The sequence below is a fragment of the Gymnoscopelus microlampas genome (genome assembly GCF_963454915.1).
Source record: "Gymnoscopelus microlampas genome assembly, chromosome: 5".
Taxonomy (NCBI): Eukaryota; Metazoa; Chordata; class Actinopteri; order Myctophiformes; family Myctophidae; genus Gymnoscopelus; species Gymnoscopelus microlampas.
Window position 1 is genome coordinate 13,704,034 of NC_139942.1, and position 10,274 is coordinate 13,714,307.

A 10,274-nucleotide genomic window follows, 5' to 3' on the forward strand; every position below is an offset into this window, starting at 1 on the left:
TGTGTGTGTGTGTGTGTGTGTGCTCACACACACACACATCCATGAATGCATGCGTCAGTCAATGTGAGTTTTTGAATTATTCATATTTTCACATAGCCTTGTACAGTGAGGTAGACCTGTGAGATGAGAGGAGAGCAGAGAGGAAGGCTGTGTGTGTGTGTTTGTTTAATCTGCATACACTCTGTACACACGCAAGCACACACACACACACACACACACACACACACACACACGCACACGCACAGGTTTTGACTGGCAGCTGCATCGCTTCTGAAGACTCCTAGATATGGATTCCATCTGAATTCAACACATAATTCACTATAGGCCTGTGTACGCCAGTGCCCTTAACTGCCGGGACCCCCGGGGGCCATACAGTATTATGTTTACATTATATATTTATTTATTAAATATTATATAGTAGGTTAACGCTCAAATATGTGGGCCCATCAGACTATAGTACAAGTCCCCTCCTATATAGCCATCTGAATAACATCATGTTCTGACTGACAGAGCTGACAAGTATTTTTAAGATTGATTTTATTTTTTGAGTGGTGCTCACAAGGACTGACTTTGTGTGTGTGTCTGTCTGTCCGTCCGTCCGTCCGTATGTTTGAGCACGGCCTCAACAGCTGCAGCTGATTGCAACACAAAGATGCAACCAGTTGCACTAATTAAACACAATCAGGAGTGCAGGCACCACTCACTTCACACTGTGTGTGTGTTGTGTTTTACACGCAAATAAATATCATGCAAGTACTGTATAGGAAAATCCTGTATAATAAGATGTGCACTTGTTCTTTGTGTGGGGGGCCGATAAAAAAAAGTGTGGTTTAGGAACCCCCAGGGGTCCTTGAAGAGTTACAGGTATGTAACTCAGAGAACGTACAAATGGAACCAAACGGACCCTCACGGGTCCGTTTGGTTCCATTTGTACGCTCCCTGAGTTAGGATTTTATAGTGTAGATATACCCCTGAGATAAAACATCTTTCCAAATGGTGGTCCGTGGCCTAATGTATTTCAAAATGGGGGTCCTTGAAATTAAAAGTTTGAGAACCGCTGCCCTAAAAGATGATTGGCCCAGGGGCCTCCTGAATCTTTATCCATGTGCACACCTACGCAGCTATACGCTGTTTCTCTGTACACTATGTACGACTGACTATCTGCCATGGTTGGTATAATCTGCTACTTTTAACTGACTCATTTGATAGATTTTTCCTTAAAGGAGCACTTCACTTATTTTCAACCTTACTGTATGTTCATGGAATTGGTCCTCACTAATGCTCATTACAAGATGGTATTTATGTTTACTCCCTCTGTGTCTCATTGGTGAGCTGTGGACAGTTCATAAACCTGGCTACCAATGGCATCAGCAAATAAAACCTGCAGCCTTTCTCTTCCTGGAAAGTTAAGCATGCTGAAATAAAAGTCATTGCATTAAAAAAAAAAAAGTTGTTTGAAATGACCAAACCTACCTGGGAAGGTATCTGATCTGTCCACAGTCGTTCTCTGAGACACAGAGTGGCACCAATATGCTCCTCAGAAGCAGTTAAGGGTTCAGTGTCTTGCTCAAGGACACTTTGTCAGGAGAAAGCTGTGGATCAAACCAGGAACCTTCCGGGTCCCAGGCAGCCTATCAACCTCCTGAACAAAGGTAAACTGTAGAAAAAACAAAAAGCTGTAGCAGCAGCCCTGAACGCAGAGAACAGTCTGTTACACATGAACAGTTTTATGGCACCTGGAGGATAAATGACTATATCAGAGAAGTAGTAGAAATGAGGAGACAGAAAAGAACAAACACATGCGCGCACATGCACGCGCACGCGCACGCGCACGCGCACACACACACACACACACACACACACACACACACACACACACACACACACACACACACACACGATAGGATTTATGAATTCAATATATATCCCTCCATCCTACTCCTCCCAGTCATCATACCCCACTGACAGCCCATAGGAGTGTGAGCAGTGACAAAGATCATCTCTCCATCCGGCTTCCCCGCCCCGAACACGGCCAATTGTGTTTGTTGAATTGAACCCCTAGACTTTGCGGTCTAGGGGTTCAATGCCCTCTGCAATTTGGGTCTGGCCCCGCTCCGTTGTGAATCCATTTCCTGCTCCCGAAGTCTGGGGTGACCAATCAGGGCCCAGTATTCAAATATGGGAGACTGTAATTGGTAGTTGGTTGTAGGTCTAACCCAGGGGTAGGCAACTGAGATAAGCCTAGGGCCAATATCACTCCCAGACATTCCATCGCGGGCCGGGCCTCCCCGCGAACACGCGCCCGCGCGCGGGCGCAAAATTTTTCGGGTCTAATTCGGGTCTAACTCAGTCTAATTCGGGTCTAATTTGGGTCTAATTCGGTTCTGTTTGACCAATATAAATCAACATTTTTTCCGGTTTAAATATCAGCACAGGCGATTTTTCTGGTGATTTTTTTTTTCTTCTCCATTTTCCTCTAATCTAGCTATAAAATGTTATAAATCCTTTAAAATGCATCGTGTTTATGAGTGCATGATTTCAAAAGTGGGTTCAAAATCAAAAAATATTTTTCTAAAAAAAAAAAAAATTTTTTTTCCAAAATTGTTTTTTTATCAAAATTATCTCACGGGCCAGATATTATTTCTGGGGGGCCAATTTCGGCCCGCGGGCCGCCTGTTGCCGACCCCTGGTCTAACCAATTGCGTCCAGAGCCATTGTTTTGATCCCGCCCCTTCGGGGAAAAAAACATCCTCATAGAAGCACCAGACTCATATCCACGCAGTGATATAGTCTGGCTACGCGAGGCTAGTACTTTACCCCTGCGCCACATGAGGCCCCCCCAAAAAGGATAACAAATATAATGTAACTGAAAACACAAGACGTGCGGACGCGGGAAACGAACGCCTTTCGAAAATAACAATAAGAAGAATCGAAAGGAATGAGCAATTGTAGAGAAGTGGGTGGCACAGTTTTTGTCTTTTTTAAATTGTTATGTTTGTTTTTGTTTTTTTTTGTAAATGTTTTATGTCTTTGTAGTTTTTGAAATGTGTTTGGTTTAGTCATGTTGCAGGCTGTTGTGCATTTTAATCAGAGCATTGTCTACATTCCTGCGTTCTTCATGGCCCTTGTTATTTTTGTTATTTTTATTCCGGTCAGTTAGGAAGGAGGAAAACCACTTTAGAGCCGTCTCAGCGATGCCTAGGTCAGCGAGGGTGTCCAGGAGCATCTGGTGTCAAATGCTGCAGATAGGTCTAGAAGAATCAGGACTGCAGAATGGGAGGCAGACTGGGCAAGAGTTTTGGAAAGAAAGGAAAGGAATGATACCTACTGGTCTGTAGTTCTTGAGGTAGTAGTTCTGTAGTTCTTTCTAGTCATGGCTGCCATTTCCCACCTGATGTTGTGTGGTAGTCCAGACTGTTCCAGACCATACTGAATAACTGCTAGCTTGCATAACGTCTTTAAACTAGAAATTAAGTCTAAGATGTACAGGTCATCTTTAAAGAGGATGACACGATCTCCCACCATGCAACAGCACATGCTATGCATCGTAGACGGGCCTTTCCCTTTGGGCTCAACCTTCATCCAGGAGAAAGTCTCAGGACTGAATTTCCACAGATCATTGAAGGCCTGCTTATCGTTGTGACCACCAAATACTGTACGTACAGCTCTCCATTGAAGTCAAAGGCTGCATGACCCCAGCGTCGTTTTGGAAAAAGATGTGCAGAAGGCGTGCTCAGCCAGCAGTTGGTCTCTGTGTCAAACAGTCTGATGCCGCTGTAGTGGTACCCTTCGCCCCCAAACCCTTTGCCCCCAAATACAAACATCTTTGTCCCAATGATGGTGGCAGAGTGATTTGCTGAAGGATATGGAGTGCCTCTGGTGTTAAGTGAAGACCAGACCATTGTGGTGGTGTCCAACTTGGAGAATATGTTAGTCCTGGATTTTTCAATATGGGTGTATCCTCCAAAGATATACATGACCTTCCCCAAGACACAGGCTGAGTGGTGCCCGTACCTCATGTTTGGAACAGTCCCAAACACCTTATGCTTGAGCCATCGGTGGGTGTCGACATCAAATGCAAAAATCACTTTCCAGAGGCCCCATGCCCCCCAGATGTAGATGGCATCTTCTATTAGCACAGCTGTTTCGCCACTGCTCATGTAGGGAACATCGAGGGCATCTTCTCGTCCCGTTGTCACTGGGGGCAGCTTCGTCCAGCATAAAGACAGTGCGTTGAAGACGTGAACGTCAATCCGATCCATGCAACTGGACCGTCTAAAGGAGTACACCTCATGTCCCACTGTCACAGCAGTTGGACCATCTGTAACTTGTCCTCTCAGGTGCACCATCCAGAAGAACATTTCTCACTCGAGCACCACAGTGCACAAACTCTATTGATGAATTCCTATTGTGTAAAAGAAATAGAGTGTGAACTACTTACTTATATTGATTCAGCAATACGAACGTCACGCAACGACTGAGCAATCCATGATGACGATGGAGCTGAGTTGACCAATCGAGGACGCCGATGCCTGTTGATCGGAAAATCCCTGCTACGACGTCACTGTAAGCTGGCGTCACATGATTTACGTTTCTGTGCCTATCGGGGCGTAACTCGGACGGCGCTGAGTCGGCACGAAGCGGACTTCGGGACTCGTTCTGCGGTGCGTTTCGTGGCTCAAGTCCGCTTCAGACACCGTGCCTCGGTCATTTTAACACTTTTTACTGGAGCCGTCACCCTTTTACGTCTTGGGTTTGAGAACGGCACTTCCGCTTACCAGGAATGCGGAAGTGCTCGGGACGGCACCAAATGACGCGAAGGGCACCCCCGTCATGTAAACCGCTTGACGCTTCGGCACACCCAGTCCCATAAAGTCACTATAGTAGCCTACTACTTGAGAGTGAGACTATGTCGTTTATCTTGTTTTTCATTTTTGTTTTAGTGGTGGGAGTGTATGTGAGTTGAGTTGACCAATCGAGGACGCCTATGCCTGTTTATCTCCCAAATAAGCAAATCGATCACCATAGCAACACCAGCACAGGCAGGCTCTGAAAATCCCCCATGCTACACAGCAGACAGTGTAGTATGGGGGACGTTTTTTGGACTTACGAGGTTTCCACCCGACAGCGCCGATTTGCACCGTGGCTAGTCGAGTTGATTGCCATGGAGACCTAATTACTTCGCCCGCAGCCATGCGTGGCTGGGCTATTGTCAGTGTTGGGAAAAGTACTCAACCCCAGTACTTCAGTCAAATTATAAATACTGTTACTCAACTACAAGTGAAAGTTGCTCTGGCAAAGGACTGGAGTACTTGCTTGTAAAAATACGCATGTATTCAAAAGCAAATGCTTTTTAAAATACTTAAGTATTCAAAAAGTACAAATCACGAAGTAGGCCAAATTCTTTTTCCCCCCCAAAAAATCAAAGATTTTCCTGAAATGTTCATGAAATATCAATAATGGTGAACATAGCAGATCTACACGTCTAAAACGTGTCGGATCGTGATGAGTTTTGAGCTTATAGATCTGCTGTGTATTTTAAATAGGGCTTAAGTGGTTAATTCATTCAATGTACTTTCACCTTCCTTGTAATAGTGTAGACAAAAGTACAATATGTGTCTTTGAAATATAGTGGAGTGAAGGTCATACCCATCCAAAAATACAAATATTCAAACAATTTGCTTAAGTACAGTATTCAAGTACATTTACTTACTGTTCACCACTGGAGTTGATTGCAACAGAAATCTAATTAATTATGCTGTCTGCACGGTTATTGTAAAAATCTGCTGTCAGCGTATACAGTAAAAACTCTTGGTGTTCATTTAAGGCTCCATTTGGTATATAGATGTAACCAAATAACCCCTGGTGGGTCCATATGTTTGTCAGGGGTCTAAAGCAAGCCTCCATTGAAAGGAGACAGCAGCTGAACACCCACGCAGAGATGGATCAAAGCACTCGTCCACATTATTTCCATGTGCAGACCATGCGTCACGTAGGCTACTGACGCAAAGCAGACCTCACAGCCAGAAGGTCGAAACCGACTGAAAATCTGAACGAAATCAAAATAATCATTTTGTGAAGATCTTTTGGGTACATTTGGTTCCATTTGTACACTCTCAGATTTAAACTGAGTGTGGACCTTAATCCTTTGGACCTTAATCTTTGAACAGATTAACGTAAAAGTATAATACATTTTATGCGAAGCTTTTATAACGGGCCCAGAAATAACTGAATAAAACTGGTTATTAAAGGGATAGTTCACCCCCAAAAGGATTTTTTTGTTTTTGTCGCATTCCTAAGCCAATAATTTGATGACCGGCAGTCGGCCGACCGGTAGGCAGAGGTTACGGTAGGAGACACAAAGGAGTCCCCTACCGGAACCACTACTGGTCATCCCATTTTTTAGCGTAGGAATGTGACAAAAACAAGAAAATATCCATTAATTCAAGTCTCCGTGGGGTGACTAATCGATAGAAAAAAAGTCATTTCGGGGGTGAACTATCCCTTTAACAACTTGAACCCCATCATCAACCCCATCTTCTGGGGGGAACATTTGGCAAAAATAGCAAATCCATAAGCACGCGTTGTGAGCTTGTAGATTTGCTATTTTTGTTGAAGATTCGTGTAGATCGGGGGAAGAAACGGTGCACCAAGTACAGTGCAACTCAGATCTGTTTTACTAAAGACTAGAGGCAGTGCTTAAAGCTGAACTCAATAAAGCGTCTGGTCATAGAACTAGACATGTCTGACATCATGGGTGGGACTCCATATTTGGGCGCAGCTGCTGACTCATCGTGATGACAAGAGCACAAACACCACCGGATATCTAAGCAGCATGTTTTCAGTGGGATGTGCACATTCCCTCAACGCAACCCCACAAGAGCTTCATCTGATCCAGGTGCCAACGTCAAAGGAGGAAGGAAAAAGACGTATACTCGAAGCATTCAACGGCCGTTAGTGGGTGAGACGTCACTTCAGCAGCATAATATCAGGCATGTCAACGTAAACACAGGCCGCGGTTGAGGGCACAGCAGCGCTAGATCTCCCCCTACAGTGATATACAGTAGCCTACATACAGAAAAGCAATCCTGTGTGGTGGCCTGTGTTAGGACCGACAGACAGACAGACAGACAGACAGGCAGGCAGGCAGGCAGGCAGGCAGGCTGGCAGACGGGTGACAGAGAGAGAGAGACAGACAGACAGAGACAGACGTGAGACGGACAGTTTGACGGCCACACGAAGCATTCAGAATCTTATTGTCACACCACAGGGTTTACAGGTGGAAAACGGTGGGTGAAATTTGTTTCTTTTGTGCGAGCTTCGACGGGTGGCCACGCACATGGGGGTCGCACGCTTGGCCGGCATCGCCACGGCCGTGGCCGTCTTCCTGGCGGTCAGCGTCTTCGTCCTGGACTACACGTGGCTGCAGGCCACCATCTTCCTGGTGGGCCTCCGGCTGCTGCCCAGCCGGATCGGGCGCGCCTCCGCCCTGGTGGGCGTGAGCTTCCTGACCCTGAAGCTCATGGGCGTGCTGGGCTACGCGTGGCCCGAGGCCATCATCTTCCTGATGGGCATCATCGTGGCCAACTTGCCCGAGGAGCTGCTGGCGAGGAAGACCACGGGCATGGCGGTCTTCCTGGGAGTGAGCTTCCTGATCCTGTCCTACATGATGGGACAGGCGAAGGCCGCCGCCTTCATCGTGGGCATCATTGTGGCCAGCGTCACGGTGAACACCGTAGTAGGAGGACTTTAGAAAAAAAAACGTCTTTCTTTTTTAAAGCTAAGCTAAGCCAGCGATTCTTAACCTGTGTGTCGGCGCCCACTGGTGGGCTGTGAGGATATTGCGAGTGAGCCCACAAATACTTGGCAAAATGCTAAGATTTTAAAGATAATAACATTATAACATAATAACATTCTAACATAATATAAAACACTTAAAGTAAAAATAAAGTGTTTTTTTTTCTTTAAAACCTTGAAAAAAGGCTGATGATAATTAAGAACTTAAAGTACCCTATACATTAGCTAGTCCCATTGATCCAATCCTGGAGACAATCGATTGATTGATCATAAGAAATAAACATCCTCTGAAAATGCACACGGCCCACCCATCTGATCACTTACCACGGCAGCCATGCTAAGTGGCCAAATGATTAATTTTGGGGCCCTTGACATTTTGAGAACCCCTATTTCATGTCATATTCTGAACCAGGCACCCTGATGACGACACATGACATCTTCGTGCAACAGAAGCGTATGGGGTAAATAGTGCATAAGTGTAGTTCCAAAGAGATAAGTGTGAGATCAGCACTGGAGAGGACGTGAGACCAGCATTAGAGAGACGACCGAGAGATCCAAATAGCTCCCGGTTCTGTCTTTTGAATAGTGGACCCCAAATAGCTTCCAGTGTCCGATCGTTTGAATAGTGGACCCCAAACAGCTTCCACTGTTCTGTTTTCCGAATCGTAGACTAAGTTCCCTTAAGGATCAGTTATCATGGCCGACACTAAGACTAAGTTCGACACAGCGGCCAACGAGGTGAAGCAGCTGAAGACCAAGCCAGCGGACGAGGAGATGCTGAGGATCTATGCCCTGTTCAAACAAGCCACCGTGGGAGACGTGAACACGGCGCGGCCCTGGATGCTGGACTTCACTGGGAAGGCCAAGTGGGACGCCTGGGAGAAGCAGAAAGGAAAGAGCCAAGAAGACGCCATGAGCGAGTACATCGCCTTGGTGGAAGAGCTGAAGGGCAAATATGGAATGTAAACCACTCGAGGCCCATGCATCCACATTCTGGGAGAAAACATTAGCCAAAAGTAGCCGATCTACAAGCTCACAATGCGTCACGTTGTGAGCTTGTAGATCGGTTATATTTGGTGAAGAGATTTGGTAGACGAATAAAAGCAGTCCAAGTAGCCTACTATGTAACTCAAGACCGGTTTAAGAAGACTAGTGGGTTTAAGTGGGTAAGGTTCTTATAGCAATACATAAAATGCATCCTGAACAAAGTTTTGTTCCACTGGCTTACGATTAGTAAGTACTACTAATCTTTTTAAATAAAGATACTAAATACTGAAAATTCTAATGAGAATATGACAAAAACAGAAATAACACATTATTGTAAAACATAAAATGTAGAATATATTTCACAACAAAGAATTCTCAGGAGCAGCATGAAAGATATTGCACACAGCCGGAACACATAGGCCTACTGTAGCTGGGGTTGTTCAATGAGTTATTACAGAGGGGTTTATAGAGTTCAGAAGTCTGATGGCTTAGGGGAAAAGAAACTTTTACAAAATATGGCTGTTCCGCATCGGATGTTGCCTCTTGCCAGAGGGGGATACCAGTTATGCACAAACCTTATGGGCGTCAGATCGGGTTGCCCGAGGTATATTGTGAAAAATATGAATATTTCACTCACGGTGAAGTGTAGACAGTTTATTGAAGATTCAAGCATGAAAACAGCATTACAGCTAACAGATTGACTGGCATTCTAAAAGTGCAATAACAGGTAGGTAACCTACGATTACCCAGAAATCAACCACTGGCTGACAAATGTCCGGCGGTAATTGAGCTATAATCAGGACCAGAAAGAAGCGTCTTTTAGGCCAGTGGTTCTCAAACCTTTTTAACTTCATGGACCCCATAACTCTGAGAGTGTACAAATGGAACCAAATGGACCGGTTCCATTTGTATGCTCTCAGAGTTATGGATCTGTAAGGGTCCATTTGGAACCCCCCCCCCCCCAAGGAACCCTGAGGATCCCTGGGCCCCATTTTGAGAACCACTGCTTTAGGCTGAAACCTCAACTACAATATCTCCGCTACCGTTTTTTTTTTGTGTGAATCACGATGTTGAAGGGACCTAGCCTGACCACACATCAGCCAGAGATCGATCACCATTCTGACCACATGGACTGCAGCCCTGTCACGCTTGTAGCCTGTTGAATTACAGCACATCGTTCTCTACAAGGGGGGAGAAGATGGGAGAGAGAGAGAGAGAGAGAGAGAGAGAGAGAGGGAGACAGAGTCGGAGGTGTGCTGCAGCTTGACCATCTTGGAATTGGGAGGTTCCTGGTTCGACCCCCCCCCCAGTGCGCAAGACACTGAACCGCTAACCGCTATACCGATGAGCAGGTTGATATAGTTTCTTCTGCCGTCGGTGTGTTTGTGTGCAAGGTGCATTATAAATTCAACATTTACCACAGAGAGGAAGAGGCAGAGACATCTAGAGGAGTGAGAGAGAGAGAGAGAGAGAGAGAGAGAGAGAGAGAG

General features: G+C 45.5%; 1 protein-coding gene across 1 annotated transcript; it reads left to right on the forward strand.

Annotated features, from left to right (window-relative positions):
- Positions 1-8,493: 8,493 nt before the first annotated feature.
- LOC311046293 (acyl-CoA-binding protein-like) lies at positions 8,494-8,763 on the forward strand (the record flags this gene model as incomplete). The annotated part of the gene is made up of 1 exon (XM_084058514.1): positions 8,494-8,763. One exon carries the CDS (start codon positions 8,494-8,496, stop codon positions 8,761-8,763), a length of 270 nt encoding a protein of 89 aa, XP_083914640.1.
- Between the last annotated feature and the right edge of the window lie 1,511 nt (positions 8,764-10,274).